The 17,131-nt window shown below is 46.7% G+C and overlaps 1 protein-coding gene across 1 annotated transcript; it reads right to left on the reverse strand.

The window, feature by feature from the left end:
* Window positions 1–6,478: 6,478 nt before the first annotated feature.
* Window positions 6,479–17,118, reverse strand: MED8 (mediator complex subunit 8). The gene is made up of 7 exons (XM_059822104.1): window positions 17,087–17,118; window positions 13,808–13,926; window positions 12,602–12,746; window positions 11,785–11,925; window positions 11,282–11,363; window positions 9,988–10,236; window positions 6,479–6,933 (listed from the first exon to the last, which is right to left on the reverse strand). The coding sequence occupies exons 1-7, from the start codon at window positions 17,090–17,092 to the stop codon at window positions 6,869–6,871; spliced, it is 807 nt and encodes a 268-aa protein (XP_059678087.1). The 5' UTR covers window positions 17,093–17,118; the 3' UTR covers window positions 6,479–6,868.
* Window positions 17,119–17,131: the final 13 nt, after the last annotated feature.

Here is a 17,131-nt window from a genome sequence, read left to right on the forward strand (position 1 = left end):
TCACTTTGCAGGGACTAAGCCACAGAAAGGACATTGTCAGAGCGGAGGATTGTTCTGGGAGAGCAGGCCACACAAAGAGGGATTGTTCTGCTGTGAAATGAGGCCGTGTTTCAGCTTCAGCCGGGGCTGGGTTTTGCCTGCCGGTCCAGGCTGCAGGCTGGCAGGGGATGCTGCCTGCTCCCCAGTGGCTGCCATCCTCCCAGGCCTGCCTGGCATCTTCTCGGCTTCTGAGGTTCTCCACTGGCACAGTCAGCAGCACAGTGCGTGGGGAGGAAAAGGAAATTGAGGGGTAAGAGAACTCATGGCAGGTGCTGCCGTGGGCTCTGGCACCTGCCTGGCAGGTCCAAGGGGCACAAGGGTAGGGGAGAGCAGCAGTGGGGCAGCTCCCACAGTGAGGGGCTGCAGTGTTTCTCCCAGATAACCAGGAGCAACCGTCCACCCTTGAAGGGAAAGATATAACCAGGAGGAAAAGAGAGATATGCAGTAAACTGCTCCAAGATAGTGGGCAGAGAATGTAGTGGCCTCCTTTCTGCAAATACTCACCTCTCCAAAAAGTGTTGTTGATGGTGAAATGTCACAAGCCTCCTTGGATGCCCTCATGCCTGCACTGTGTATGGGGACAAGCATCTTGCACTCAAGCTCCAGAAAGATACAGCAGGGAGCACAGGACACGAAGAAGCAAAGGAGAGGGAGCTGCATGCTCAAAGTGCGGGCTAGAGCATTCCCATTAATTCCTTTTTTTTTTATTCCCTATGTAAGTGAATACAAATGGCTAAGAACGATGGTGGGCGCACCCACAAAGGCTTTGTGTGAGTTATTTCTGGCTCTGCAGCTTCGGCAGCCCAGCTCCTCCTGCCCGCAGACCCATACTGCCCAGCTCCCTGCCCAGCCCTGAGCTCTGCAGCGTGGGGCTGCACTTGATGTGTGCTCCCCCAGAGCCCCACGCAATCAAGTCACAACCTGGTGCATTGTTCCACTGACTGGAGAAAACAGGCTGCGCTACGATGATGATGATGATGTCTGTGGCTGTTTCTATCACTGTGATGGCCATGGGAACCTAAATATACAAAAAAGCCAAAGTTACGGCTTCTCGGACCCACTTATGTAGAATGCATTTCTCAGGAGGGATACAAACTGGTCCTGCATCAGCTACTGCCATTGGCTCTTTAGGCAGTGCTTTGAAGTCCTGCCATGCTGCTGCAGCAGAGCAGGAGGCAAGAGCCATTTGTCCCATCCCATATAGCAGGATCCTGACTTCAGTACTGCATCAGTACCAAAAATAAACTCCACGTAAACATCCACTGCACACTTCAAAGCCCAGTTCCCGCGGGAGCAGCACACCTCCGTGCTGCATGCCAGGGCGGGCAGAGCACAGGACTGGCACATGACAGCGGGAGACAGACACATTCCACCAAGGCCACCTGGAAATAAGCACAGAAGGGGGAGGTCTGGGTTCAGAAGAGGAACATCCTGGGAAACACTGCAGATTCAGAATAACACCCACAGAGAGCAATGATGCCCCTTTGGCCCAAAGCATGGCCAGCAAACACTCAATGAAAGAAATAATGCAAAAGTACCCTGGGGCACAGTCTTTACTCAGAGGAAAGGAGCTGCCATGCCAAGCGGGACCTTAGCACGACTGCTAATTCAGTGCAGAAACTGCTTGGACATGATGGTAGCAAAGGGAGAAGCCTTACGGCAAGTGGGTAAATCAGTGACAGAATCTGAGCAGCAGTGAGAAGATAGCCACAGCAGGAACCACAGCTCTTGATCCCCCGACTTTGGAAAATATGCATCTCATTCAGAAAAATACATACAGTAATTTCCTTTCTTTAAAAAACACACACATAAAAAAAAAAAAGTCAAAAGCTGCTCCTTCAGAGGAGTCAGCCAGCACACTTTGCATTACCTTATGTGCTTCCTCATGTACCAGGTTACCCCTGAGCAAATTGCAGGTTTTCATTAATTTCCAAGTGCAGGTTTTCACCAAGGCAATGTTCATGGATCCAGCCAAAGAGCTATGGTATCATAAGGACAATAAATAAACTGTGGAGTCACAGCAGCCTGAACTATTTTTATGGCATATATTACAAATACATCCAAACTTCCTCTCAAGTGTGTACTTTTACTATGACAGCATCTATGTGAGGTACAAAGTGGCAACATTTTACTTCTAAGACAGAGGAAGATTTATTGCATTCAGTTGGAAGGAGGAGCTCCATGGGATTTTTCCAAAGCACCTGTGTATTCATTTGTAGGCACCAGCTGTCATGTAGACACGCTCTGGCTCTCCTGGAGCCACCAAGCTCACGGGGGGAGCCCAGGGCAAAGCGGAGAGCCAACCTGGGGTTTCTGCTTCTACCACTCGGCTGTTTTCGCTCCGTTTGTGCCTTTGACTTTCAAGCAGTTCCTGAGCTTTTCAATGGCTGGTTCAGAGGCACATTTTGCTGCTGTTTCCATGTGTTTATCTCTCCTCTGAGCTGCAGGTGAAGCTGCTTTGGGAGCGATGCAGATGCAAAACTTGGCTTACTGCCTTTGGCAGCACATGCCCCATTATGTTGCTTCTTAGCATAAAAAAGTGCTCAGGCTCCCTCAGTCCAACCACCAGAAGACTTCTCCTTTGGTCCCAGACATTTCTGTCAGAAAGGTGCCATCCTAGCAGGAGGATGGAAGGCAGCCCCCCAGCCCACACTGAGACCCTGTCTTCCTACCTTAGCTGTGGTACAGAGAGTGGAGAACTGCAGAGGTTCCCCTCCCTCAGCTGTCTCCCTGATCTCGGTCACATCTCTGCTCACACCTTATGTACTTCACCTCCACTGTAAAGGGTCAGTGACACCCACTTAAAAAATCTGTAGGTTAAAAAGCCAAACAAAAATGTTATGTTTTTCTTTTTTAAACAAAAGAAGACACCTGTGTGCACATCTCCGCTTGGGGACGGGACAAGAGAACAAACACGCGTCAGATGTTAGTTGTGCTGATCAGCGGATGCAGAGAGATACAGGGAAGTGGTGGCACCACGCCAAGCTTCATGGCTTCCAGAGGCAAGCCGGCCCAGGGCAGCAGCAGGACAGGCTGTGTGCACCACCCAGCACGGCTGTATGCACGATACGGGCTGGGAACGGTGGGACTGCGGATAGCTGGGCAGGAAGGAAAGGCAATAAATATCTTGCTCCTGCTTTTGGGAGGAAGCCAGATGAAGCATTCCTGTCACGAGGGTGAGATGCTTTCCACTCTAACAGTAACTCAGGAACATGTTAAACAACAGTTGCATAAAGTGAATGTTAAAAACTCAGCAGTCTAGGTATCCTGCATCTCAAAATATAAAAAAAAATAACAATCTGGTTTTAAAAATCCAAACGATTAATGCTAACATTCAGTAAGACAAGGAAGCCTGGAGAAGCTCCAGAGAACAAGCAAGCTGATGTTATGCCAGCATTTTAAAAAAGTAAACAGGATGGCCTTGTAAACAGGTGTGTCTATTCAACAGTCATCCCATGCAAAGTAGTAACCAAAAAATATGTGATCGTATTGATAGACTTAAAGCAGAGAAATATAAATACCAATCATCAGGGATTACAGACAATAAACCTGTCAAACTAACATGATAATTTTTGTGGCACTGTATACTCTTAAATATTGGAGAGCAAGCGTGTGCGATCAAGGAACAAAAGCGCCGGTGACCTGGCCAAGCGTGAGGCAGCAGAGGAGATTCTCCCTGGGGAGAATTAGCACCGAGGATGTGTTTCTAGCAGGGAGTGCTAAATAGCGTAAAGCTGATGACCTGGAAGGAAACAAAGTCATGATGGGTAAAGCATGCTGTCCTGGGAGCCAAGGGCATGTCAGCGATCTGGAGACCTTGGGATCCCTGGGGCAGCGGGGCTACGTGGCGAAAGGTGTCGATCCTCTGCACTAGAGCCTGACTGGTACCGAGGGGGAGCTTGGGGAGCCAGAACAAACCAGTGTCCATGCTCTCCATCACAATCCCACACCTGAGCTGGGGCCCAGACAATGCGACAGTGCCTGCCGTGCCGGGGCTGAGCCTCCTCCCTGCCAAAATTATCCTACTAGGAAGAGACTAGTTCAAAAAGGGATTGGATGAGGCAGGGAAAAAAACCCTGAGGGCTCAGCGTGGCAGCACATCCCATGCTCGAGGGGAGAGTGTGCTTCCCTGATCGCCTGCTTGGCTCCTGCCGCAGCAGGGCACAGACTGAGCCTTTGCCCTGACACAACAGGGCTGTGCTTTTATTCTGACACAGTGCACTGGGAATGGTGAATCCCTGTTGGACTTGCAGGCCACAGTGACAAGCAGTGGACCATGAATTTCCACCATGACTTTATGGGTGAAAGGCCTGTTTCTCTTCCCTGCTTAAACATTCAAGCACTGGCAGTGACTGGATAGGAGGTTAAAGTCGCTCTGCATTTGAAATTCCCATTCCCACAATTAGAATAGCATGTCCTAGTCCAGAGTCCCAAAGGACACAGATGCATAAGAAGATTTGGACGTGAGCCAAGAAGTGGAAAATGGAAAATATGCCTTAAAGCAAAAGGGACTTTCATCAGTTCAGTTTATCGTAAAAAAGGATCAGGAAAGCTTGATGATGATATCCGACTCCTCTCTCTGGGACTAACAACTCAGGGGCTCACTCCCTGGTTGAGAAGATCCACCAACTTGAAAGGAATTAAAGAAATGCAGCCTCAATATAAGGTGCAATAAAAAAATTAACCTTTAGAACAAGCTACCAGCCACTGTAGTGGAGACATATCAGTTCAAGATCAACTGTTTTCCTAACAACAGTGCTCTAATTTACTCAAGAACTAATTCAGGGCAGCCTGTGTCATGCAGGAAGTTACGCTGGCGAGCCTAGCCAGCCTCCCCGGCTCTATAATCTATGGAAAAAAACCCTGCCTGTATTTCCCTTCTTCGCGTCCAAGTGTGTGAAAGGTCTGGCCTGCCCCACTGGAGGCGTTTTCGGGAGAGCCAGGTTAGTGCGGGTAGCAGGCAGCCACGCTCTGCCTGTGTCCCAGGCTGCTGAAATTACCTCAGCCAGCTGCTAGTCCCAGCGCTCCTGTACTGAGACATTTTGGCTTTATAAGGAAGCCAGTCTGGGAGGATGAAGTGAAGCAGCATCCTAGAGCTAAGGCTTTATGGATGACAAGTGCCAGGGATCTGACACATATTCCTCTGACAGTTTTCTGCCTTCCTTCCCAACAAAAGCTGGGACATGAGATAGAGCAGGGAACAGCCATCCCCATGGTGCTCAGCCCATCACAGGGCATAGCCCTCCAGGCATTGCACAAAGCCCTCGCACCAGAGCCAGCAGAGTGCCCCTGCCTTCACACCAGCTCCCTGCTGCAGTCAGTGGCTCCTGAGAGAACCAGGAGCTGCACATTCATTAGGAGCGAAAAGCAATCCCATCAGTCTGGCTGGGCTGGTGCCATTGCAGACATGTCACTGGGTTTATTCATAGTGAAGGGGCTTTGCTTACCGTATAAGCTGCTCATGCTTCCAGCTCAACTTTCTGCTTCCCAGCTCAGTGCTTTTCAAGGGCCCACACATCAATATGGGTCGGTAACAGCCCTAGTCACAGCTTTGTGGAAGGTTTTGTTTTGGGAGAACAGCCCACAGCGTCCACAAATAAGCTGGATCTGATCAGCTCAGAGGCAAGCAGTGCAGGAGCAGCTGCAGGCTGTATCTGCTGAGTGGAGATTTCCTCACCCGTAAGATTGCTGACAGATGCTATTGAGTAAAATACAGTGCTGGCTTTCACCACAAGTCAAAAGGGAAGTCCAGGCAAGAGCAGCAAGAGGCACAACGGTTGTCTTTAGGATAGTGCTGTATGTACTGACATGCTCTGTGGGGATGTGTCTCCACCCTTTATTCTCAAGGGAATCTTTCATTAGGCAGATTATATGTTACAGCTCAAGGGCAAAAAGTAGAACAGGGATGGCTTCACAATGCCCAGTTCCAAAGAGAAATGGGCCAGACCTCACAGCCTGTCTAATTCGGAGGTGCCACGGTCCTGAGCAGATTGAAATACCTCTCTGAAGTAACAAATTAATCCTGAAGTAGCTAAGAAACTTTATAGCAAACACAGAAGCAGAGAACTATGGAAGTGAAATCAGATCCAGCTGGGATTTGCAGGACCATCAGAATACAAAAGCTCTGTACTTCTGTTTCTGAAATGCTGCCTTCTTGCTGTGGGTCTTGTAACAGTCTTTCCCAGTATTTTGCTTTCTGGGGAATAGTCATAATGGGTTTACAATGAAGAAGATGTTTACTGCTTATGTTTGTACCCTGCTGACTCACTTTATAACAGCTCTTTACACATAAGCCTGCAGATCTAGCACTCAGCCTCCAACATTTGCTGTGTATTTTAGATTGGAGCTGCTCTGTAGCGTTACCCAAAGGGAAATGAGAGTCCTTATGACCCGAGGGATGGACAGCAGAGTCTCACAGTGTGCATAACAAGGTCTTTATTCAACAAGAGGAGTAAAGAAAGAACATCCCAAGTGAACAAGCAGAAACAAGGAGCAGTGCTCTGTGCAGCTCTTCAGGTTCTGTGTCAGGAAAGGGTAGTTGTCCTCCAGGCCAGACCTGAAGAAGATGGGATCAATACCAGAAGCAAAGTTCTATGCTCTGACTGAACAGAGAAGTACTTCTGTCCAGGAGACGTGGCCACTAGCCGCTGCACACGAGCCACCCAGCACTAAATAAAACCCAGGGAAGGGCCTCATAACCCCTGCCTCCCTGGGTATGGTGTGTGCATATGGGAAGGGGTCTTGGAAATCCTAGAAGGAATCCAGGTGTGCTGGCTGCAGCAGGAACAATGCTGGTAACTGCTGTTCCCTGGGTCTGGTTCATCTCAACTCATCTCTGATATGGATGCATTGAGGCAGATTTGATGTTTGTTTTTATGCCACTTGGCATTTTTCCTGGAGAGAGAAAAAAGAAAAAGAAAAAGCAGTGCAAAATCGGCTATATGAGAGGACATTTCCTCAGGAGCATGCAAGACTCACAACAACTGTCTGGGCTTTTCCTGTTCCACTCCAGGTACCACACTAGGCCTGCCTGCTACAGAAGCATCTTCCGGCTTCTGACCTAACACAATCAATCTTTTCTACAAATTGGCATCTTTCTCTGTTGAGAAATCTTGACAGTTCCTGTGTCCCCCTGCTATCCCCTCAATTTCTATCCTTGCTCCATCTTAAACAAGCCTTTCTCTTTGTCAGGAGGCTCACAGAAGTTGCTGGCAGCAGCACGCACAGAAGTACCCAGACTGATCTCCATTTCCATTTCAGAGGCAAACATAAGAGCCTGTATCCCCTTCCCATGTAGCATTATTTATAGTCAGGGCATATATTTAAATTATCAAGCCTCTCTCAGATCTCTTAATTTCTCTTAACCACATCCACCTCTTGGGCATTATTACTTTTTGCTGATACCAATCACACATGGGAGTGTGTTCAAAGACATCGTATTAGCAGCTTACAATAAGCGTACAATGCTAGACAAAACTAAGATGATCAGAAAAATAAACAAAAGGACAGTGATTAAAGAGCAGCACAGAGGGATATTCAAAGAACACTCCAGAAATTGGAATGCATGTTCAAATTAGATCAGAAAAAAAGGATAGCTTCTGAAAATTAAAACTGTAGCGCAGCAGGACAAAAGATTTGATGAGCAAATGGCTAAAAGAATAAAACTTAAACTTTCTCAAACATATCCAAAGCGGGTCATTGCCTGCAATGAATTGGCAGGCAATCTGATATCACTTCAGTGCTAACAATCAGTACTCAAATACTGTTAGACTTTCCTCCAAAAGGAAGAGTGAACAAGACTGTATGGTTCACTCACATCTGGAATACTGTGAGCGGTTCTGGTGTTCCCAGTCTTGAAAACAAACAGAAAAGGTGCAGGCAAGAGTGACAAGAATGGTCCAAGATACATTACAATTTTCACACAAAGTGATATTAAACAGAATAGGACTAATTAGCTGGGGAAAAAAAAAGATGGATAAAGGGAGGAGGACATGACAGACTTCCAAAAAATGAAAACTACTATGGAGAAAGTAACTGAGGACTGATTATTTGCCATTTCTCACAACACAGGTAAAAAGGAAACATGCAATAAAATTATCAGGCAAAAGATTTAAACATAAAAAGGAAAACTTTTTTAAGCAAAACATGCGATAAAGCTGTGGTGGGACATATTGCCATAGGGGGTGTAGAAGTCAAAATTGTAATTCAAAAAGGAACTGGAGAAATTGATGGCTGCTATACCCACTGGTCTCAAACCAAACTCTGGCTTAAAATCCCTAAACAACAACTGCTGTCAGGATATACTTTGTTCTTATATTCTTTCAGCCTCAACTATGGGCACTATCAAAAGCAGGATAGTAGGACTGACCTTTGGCGAAAGCCAGTATATATAGCTGCTCTTACCAAAAGGGAACTTCCCAGTAATACAGGCTGGACAAGTGCTCTTGTTACCAGCGCACTCTGCTTGATGTACAGAAGCGACTGTCTTCGCATCCTGGAGACAGTGTTTATGGGTATGCAGCCAGAAATCACAGGGGCCTTCTTTGTTTCCAAATCACAGTGGAAATTACTTTCTAACTCTTACATAAATACATAATTAACTTAGGATTAATATTGTTGCTCAAGTTAATTTCTGAACAACATTCATTATACAGGCAAGAAAACACCAATTAGGATATCCGATATCCAAAATCTCAATTAACACGAACATAAGAATGACAGTACAGGGTTAGGCCTGTAGGTCCACCAGGCCAATCCCATTCTTGACAGCAGAGGACATTTAAGGAGGAATACCAGCACAGGGCAAGCCTGCACTGATACCTCTGCAGAATACCACCTCAGCTTCTAACATACTGTGGCTCAGGGACTTGGAGTCAGAGATGGTATCTTCAGGATTAGCTGTTGACTGATTTTTCATCCAGAAATTTACCTACCTACTTACTTTTCCATCTCATATAAACTTTAACTACCTATCACATACTTGGCAATGTCCTCCACAGTGTAATTATTTAGTATTCAGAAAACTATCTCCCTTTTCGTTCTGAATCAACAAGCTGGTATTTTCATTGGTGCACTTTCATCAATCCTTCTGTATCATGGGAAACAGTGAACACTCATTCCCCATTCACCTGCTGTATACAATTTGGGATTTTATAGGCTTTCATACTTTCTTCTCCCTACACCAAAGCTATCCCCAGTAGCAGAGATGGGAACTGCACATAATATTGCAGGTGTGGCTGTCCAATGGATTTACACAATGGCCTAATGATATCCTCTGTTTCTCTGTTCCTTTTCTAGTAATTCCTAACATTCGGTTTGCATTTTTGCCCCAACTGAACATCCAGTTAATGGCTTTATGGAACTATTATATCATGTATCTATTTCCCAAATACAAGTAATTAGGTTGGAGTCCAGGTGCTGGCCATGTAAAGTCAAATTGCTATGCCTACGTGTTTCACTTGATATTGAATACAAATGTAATCTACTGTTACTAAGTGAAGTCACTTGGTATATGAAATCCTTCTGTGACTCTTTACAGACAGCTTTTGTTTTTTTCTTACCTTAAATAACTCATTATCATCAAACCTTTCCACTTTATTGCCTACCCACAATTTAAATTTGACAGCAAAACACACAGCATAGGTCCCTACAAACCTACACTAGGATCTCCCTCCATATTGATTCCTATGTTCACTAAGTCTATTATTAAAATGGTATTGCAGTGTGAGTTAAGAAGGTGAAGCTGAATGGCTGGGATCCATCTGAACCTCTGAGCCAATGTTAAGCAGGTATTACTCCACTGTTACAACCTGACTCATGTTATTAAGGCCAGAAAGGAACCTCTTACTCAGTTATATCTAAAAGGTGACTGAGGAAGAATCTCTACATCTGCATTTTTCTTTCTTGCTCCCTGGATTTCAATTGCTCTCAGATATGCAGCTTATTTACCTGGCTGTCCTGCTTGTGCCATCTGCACTCCTGCGAGCATCGGCTGCTGCTGAGCTGGTGCACCTGACATTGGGACCTGCTGCATGCCTGAAGCACCTGCAATGATGCCACCAGTTCCTGGTTGACCTGACTGGACAGATCCTCCAGAGCCAGGGGGTCTCCGGTTTGACAGTCCTTTCCCGAAGGCCACAGCTGCTACCAGCGCATTGGTGTCTGCAGGGTTGAAAGTCTGCTTGTTCTGTCGTAAACCTGTAGACAAAGAAGTGATTTTTGAACTTTCTAGCAATCAAGTCTAAAAAGTAGCATACCTGGTCCTGAATTTACTTTTCTGCTATTTTGATGCATGTAATAATAGAGATCCGCTTCTAACAAGCTATCCTACAAGAGTCTCAGCAGGGTCAAAGAAGCTGCAAAATCCAGGGACAGTGGTGATCCAAGAGCTTCTCCACTAAGAGCAGGGCATATACCAGTCAGGGAAGGAGGATAGAGGGAGGCAACTCCTCCCATGAGAATGTTCCTACTAAAGGCTCTTCTGTGCTGAATCCTGTGGCAGGTAACAAGCACTGTGTTTTAGATAAACAATGGCAACATCCCCTTTTGGAGCCTCATGAGCAGCATGGTGTCTGCAAGTTTTTCTACTACACACCTTCCCACTTATACTATTAATCCCAGAAACCAAACAGAACCTGTGCTTGGGTCCTTGCTTACACTATGTGTGTGTCAAAGATGAGAAAAAACCCCCCCGCTACCTTTGAGAGTTGTGCATAGCAATCCCAGGAATAGTGAACAGCTGATGGCAGAGACCAATAAAATAAGGATGTCCAGCATCAGAGTCAGAACCAGAAAAGGTTAACTATGAGTCTGAAGCAGCTATCATGTAGAGAATGTCACACAAAAGCCTGCCAACAAACATGTTGCGGTCTTATTCAGAACATAGCTAAGGGGTTTCCCATTTACGGCCACTGCATTTTCACAGCTATTTTTATTAATCCAAGCTGATTGGGATGTTTTCTTGGTAAATACTTACCACCTCCTCAAAGGGGGATATGGCAAAGGGTTGGAATGACCTTCCTGCCATGCACCAGTCACACAAGCAGGACACATTGCACCCACAGGACCCCTTTTCAAATTAGGGGGCTCCAGGACAGCCAATCTCGCATCTTCTGGAATGCTTTCGTCTACGCTGCTCATCTGCATTTCCCACACTTCAGGCTCTCTGATTTACCTATTTTGCCACTACTCTCTCAAGGCTGCTGCTTGGACCTTATACCCTGTTTCCACCTCAGTGACATACCTCCACTTTCAGATTCACGCTCCTCCTTACTGATTTTCTCCAGCAGATTTGAGCACATTTTGTTCAGACTTTGGATCTGTTTCTGCAAAATGAAAACCATCAGAAACCACCAGGGTACCTCCAGCTCAGTACAAGTCAGCAAGGTAAACAAACAAGCTTTCTCTTCCCAGGGTCTGTGTAAGCAAACATAAGCATTTTGGTAGCAGAGCCTAGAGAGCCCAGTGCTAATGCATGCAGGAGGGCACTATGGGGATGGGATAGCCTTCCCCTTCTCTGACTCATCTGATAGCACCTCCTGTGAACAGCCAGCGGGCTGGATACCCTTGGTTTGTGAAACTGTGGAGGAAACTAAACCTCAGCTAGCGTCAGCTGGAGAAATCTCAGACAGAAAAGGACACAGCAAAAAAGAAAACTGTCAGATGGAAGGGTGAAGAAAGCAGAGTTAAAGGGTATCTTGTGCCCTAGGACTAAGAGGCAGAAGTATCAAACTCTTCTTCACCTACCTGTGCCACATCAGGGCTAATTCGAGCTGCATCTGTGATCAGCTGCTTCTCCTGCTCCTCTACCTCAGGATCAGGCTTAGTTCGAAGATGGTCAGGCACTACCTCATGGCTGAACACTGGCACACGCCCCTCTGTCTGCCGCTGCAATAGTTGGACAAGCCACACTCAGAGCCTCCTCCTCCAGACTAGCACTCAGACAGCTCAAGACGAGAGCACAGGCCGTGGTGGTGGAACAAGGCTAGTAGCATGCTGTGGGGAAACCTTGATCTGGGGAGCATTGGAAAGTTTCAATGATTTGTCCAGGAATTTGCACTATGCCAAAGAGCAACCCACGGGGGTCTGCAGTGCAACCCCACCAGCATGGCCATAATCAGTTGAAATGTTTTCTCACTCAAGCAAAGAATAAATGTTGCCAACGCATGCTGGACATTCTGTAACACACCCCATGTTGGTCAGATGACAAACAGTGCAAATCTAGATGCAGATGTCTGACAGAAACAGCACAGCTACGGCAGAGAAAACCAGGAGCTTGCAAGGGGACCTCCCAGTTACACAACAAGACACTATCTCTTTCAGCCCCAACATCATGAAAGTAACATATTTATGAACAGGAACACCCCCTGTAAAGTGTATCCAGTGCAACTGTTTGTAGGTGAAAGCCTCCCAGCAAAACAGCTCCCAGGCAGAACCACTCATCACGTTTTCTTTCTCTGCACCCAGAGCTGAGGAATGCCCAGCACAAGGAATGGCAAGCTAGAGCAGATACAGAAGCACTTTCTGATACTCCAGGGCCAACACTCAGAGGGAAGTTTCTTACCATGATCTCCTCATCGCGGTCTGGAGACAGCACTAGGGGTATGATAACCTGGTTTCGCAATAGTGGGGTCTTCTCATGCTTTAGCACTTTATTCAAGGTGTTCAGCTGCCCTGAGAGCAATGCAAAGCTGTCCAGAACTGAAGGCCTGGGAAAGAAAATAAAGAGGACAGAACATGGAAAGGGATGCCACAGATGGCTTTTATCTCTTCTTCACTCAAATGGCTGAGAAGTGAGGAAATAACACTATTACTCCTCAAACCAGTCTACTCCAGACAGTAAGCAATAGAAGGGCTGAATGTGCAGGTGTGGACAAATCCCAGTCCCTACTGCAAATAGCTCAAATGCTGCAAATAGCTCAGGGACATTGCAAGCAGTACCATTGTAAGTGGCAGTTGTTTGGGATTTCAGTAACGTACACAGAAGCAATGCTTTCCTTATCACTAACTCTCTCAGTGCAATTCTAGAGCAAGGTCTGAGAAACAATTTCACTCCTAAACACTGCAGCCAGGAGAGACAATATTTATAGCTTGGCTATCCAGACTAAGCAATAATGAAGCAAAATAACTGATAATCTTGTCAAGGAGGTCCCCTTCAGCTTGGTCCCTCTAGTGGATTCATCACCTCTCCTGCTTTCTGTGACATGAACTGTAAACGCTAACCATCTGTGAAGCTTTGCTGCAGTGGCAGACGCTGTCTAAGATACTGTATAGTTTATTAAGCTGTAGCTATAACATCTTTATGCTCCATCAGGAAGAGAATGCTACCTTGCAAGTCTCTCAAACCGTCTAGTAAAACATGCGGAACCAGCAAAACACAAGACCCTAGTTTACACCAGAGCCAGAAAAAGCCAGAAAGGTCAAGAAATGCAGAAAGAACCATTGCTCATTTTATAGTGCAGGTGGGTCTCTAAGATATTTTGTCTGAGAAGCTTCCAGTCACTGCAGATGCAAGTCTAGTTCTCATAAAGTGTCTATATTAAAAGGTGTTAGCACGACTCTATTACTATACAGCACAAAATCAATGGATTTCAGCTGGTTTTCTGGTGGAAGACATGTAGTGGTTCCTCCTGCAGAAATGTGAAAAGCAAATTTAAACCTACTGACAATAGGCTAATGGTTTTTAATTATATTTTGTGGTCCTTTGAGCTGCGTCTGGAACAGCTTCAGCAGTGATTGACAGTGCCCCCAGCTCTGTGAGACACCTTACCATGTGAGTCGGTCGTACTCGTTCTCCAGCTTATAGATAAAACTGACCAAGGAGTTCTTCAGGTCGGCCACCTGAGTGATGAGCGCCTCCAGGGTCAGCTCCAGCTGCTTCTCCTCTCTCTAAAAAAGGAAAGAAAGACAAGGGATGAGGACAAAGCTTAACACCTTCCCAAGGTGTTGTGGATCCACACACATGCATCCATAGTCCAATCTCTCCTACAGAGACCCTCCTTTTCAGGGGAAGCAAACAGAGACTCTGGAGATAAAAATCCTACGGTTTCACACCGACCCCTTCCCCTTTGGTCGGAACACTTAGGCAAGAGACTTGTGCCTGAGATAAACCCTTGGCTAGTTGTCCTCTTTAAGATCTAGATGAGTGTAGTGAAGACATTATCGTTTACCTCTGCTTTTTACCACATCAGGCAAAGTCATCAAAGTTGGCTCATGCCACCTTTGTGAGCCATTTAAGCTAACCCCGCTCAAAGTAGATTAGCATTCCCTCAACCTTTTCTGGCAGCAGGTGTGGGCACAGTGACACCTTCGTACAAAACAGCCCTTTGGAAAATGAGTATCAGGTCCATGGCCTAAAGACTCCAGTTTCTGCCCTTCACCTCATTCTTTACTTACTTCCTGCCCAAGTGCCTTCCAGCTGCTAAAGAAACTGGCAGCTCCTAATCTACTTGTGCCTTACCGGCTGCGGGAGGCCCTGACATGACAGAGACCACACATACCGACACACGCACACATCACCTCCTGCCTTTTGCTCTGGATTACGTTGTTTAAATAACCTTTTCCACTGACATCCCCGGGTGAGGGAGGATGGTGACAAAGTGTCAGGATAGGGGATCTGTTGCCAAAGACACCAAGGCATATCCTTGACTCTTGCAAAAACCCTCTAGAATCTTATCTATTCTAACTTATTCATGCTACAGTATTGCGTAAAATATAATTAAAGTCCCAGCCCTAATGAACTGCTCATGTAAGTCAAGAACTGTACAATAATAATCCATGAGGCGGGTGGGACAAAGCAATCAAATAATAGAAAGGGAATGCCGATTGGGAAAGCAGATAGAGTGACTCAGGCTGTTGGCATGCTTGCTATTGAGTTTGTTGTTGTTTTATTTAAATACACTGGACCAGTCTGAGCTTCACTGGAGAGATTATCAGGTATCTTCTATGTTCACGAGAACGCAAATTTATTCTGTTTTATTTATAGTCTGACAAGACTATAAAGGCTTTTTTTAGTAATCACTGTTCAGACTTCACTTCACTTAACCACCTTAGAAGAAACAGCTGAGTCAACTTTGTTAAAACTTAATCCCCAGTCCATGGAGTGGATTCACGGAGCGGATTGCTGGGTGTTCTACCTCGAGATAAAAGCACTCTCCTCCATCTTGTGATGGGACTAGTCAGTTCCTGTGCAATTAAGAAATGAGTCTACAACTGTTTGTGTGCACTGTGTTTGTGCAAGAAGATTAACTAATGCCTGTATTACAAGTTGGGCTGGTAGCCAGTGTTTTACTGCAGGGGTGCCAGGCATATGCACCCATGACAATTCACCTGGCCCGTTGCCTGCGCTTATCCAAGAAGTCCTCACGAGGATGAATGAAATCTGATTGCACATGCATTGCTCTTGCGGCAGCAGCGTACTCCAAGCCTCCTTCTTTCGTAGGCTCCCTCCAAAGCCATTAAGAGCTGGAAGCAGATGTAAGCACTGCAAAGCATGCATGCAATAAGACCGACTGGTGTTTCCAAGGAATGCTGTGCCTCTCACAGGCATATGCTATATTCAAGCAGTGCTTTAAGGAGTTTGTTAGCCATACTAAATTGCCCCAAGGTAGTAGAGATAGGGCTTATGGGAGGGGTTGCTGAAGGACCTCCTGATATGAAGCAACTGAGAGGTAAAGGTGAAATTCAGAGTAGGTAAACGTATAACCAATGCATGTGGCAAAACAAAGGAAAAAAAAAAACAATCCTGACTTTCCATACACAATGACATTCTCTGAGCTGATAATATTATCACTCAGAAACAAGATCTCAGTATTATCTGAGGGTAACCCATGAAAACATCTGCCCAAGGCTCAAGAAGCAGTCAAGGAAGTAAAAGCGATAATAGGATTTATTAGGAAGGCAACAGAAAACTAAGCATCATTATGTCATCATATAAATGCATGCCTCATTTGCATCTCGAATAGTATGTGTCACTTTCATCCCTCCAACTGAAAAGGGATATAGTAGGCATACGTACAAATAAAGGCAACAAGGATGATCAAGAATCTTCATCAGTACCATAGATGCAGCAGTTAAAAACAGAAAAGAGAGCGGTATGTGCAAGTGGCTGAAACAAGGAGAGACAATATAACAAACCCTATAGACGAGGAATTGCAGAACAATCTATTTTTCTTTTCCGGTAGAACAACCGGAGACTTGTATGAGGCCAGCAGGTAGTGGTTTCAAACAAACCAAAGGAGGTGGATCTTTACAGCCTGTTAACCTGTCATTAACCTCTGTAGCTCTTTTCCACTGGACATTATGGATACTAAAAATGGACAGCGCTTCGAGAAGTAACTAGATCCTTCTTCCATCAATGAAAATTCATTCAAGGCTATTAAACACAAGGGATGTGCTAGCAATAGTTTATACAGAATAACATCAGTAGCTTATTTTGCTCTCACAACTTTTTTTTGGGCATCAGCTTCTTGGCTAGTGGCAAACCCAGGCTGCTGGGTAGGTGGACCTTTGGTCTGATGACTGTTACCAAGGGCTGCAGCAAGGGCTGAGAGGTGCGCTCAGATATCCAGACACACGCTCACCCTACAGCCGTGCAGCAAGAGGTGGTTGTTGCAGAGGAAAGCATAGCACCAGCTGCTCGAGGGTGAGCTCAGTCTCCCACCCAGGCTGCTTCAGCCCGGGGCGGGTTAGACCCCTGGGGAGCAGACGGGCCGAGGTCGGGCAGGAATCACTGTTGCAGCCGGCGGGGAAATAGCCGCTTGGCGGCCGCGGCCCCCGCCAGGGTCGGGCCAAAGGCGGCGGCAGCGCTGGCCACCGCCTCAGGCCAAGCCCCGTGCAGCTCGGGACGTCCGTGACAGGCGGCACCGAAACGCGGGGCCCGGGCCCGGCCCCGCCACGGAGCGGCCCCACAGGCCGCGCTGGCCTCCCGCCCGCGGCAAAGCCCTGCAGCGCCTCCCCGGCCCGGCCCTGCCCGCGCCCCGCTGCCCCCGGAGGGGCCGCAGCCGCGCTCAGCCCCAGCCCGGCCCGGCCCGGCTCCGGCGCCCCTCACCTGCATGGCGGCACGGCCCGGTTGCCACGGGAGAGCGGCGCTTCC

This window comes from Gavia stellata, chromosome 10 (genome assembly GCF_030936135.1).
Source record: "Gavia stellata isolate bGavSte3 chromosome 10, bGavSte3.hap2, whole genome shotgun sequence".
Lineage (NCBI taxonomy): Eukaryota > Metazoa > Chordata > Aves > Gaviiformes > Gaviidae > Gavia > Gavia stellata.

Coding starts and splice junctions, on each gene's coding strand:
- MED8 (XM_059822104.1), bottom strand. Junction 11,364..11,784: donor TTAGCCCTGATGTGGCACAG/GTAGGTGAAGAA, acceptor TTCATTTTGCAG/AAACAGATCCAAAGTCTGAA. Junction 6,934..9,987: donor GGCACAAGCAGGACAGCCAG/GTAAATAAGCTG, acceptor TTCTCTCTCCAG/GAAAAATGCCAAGTGGCATA.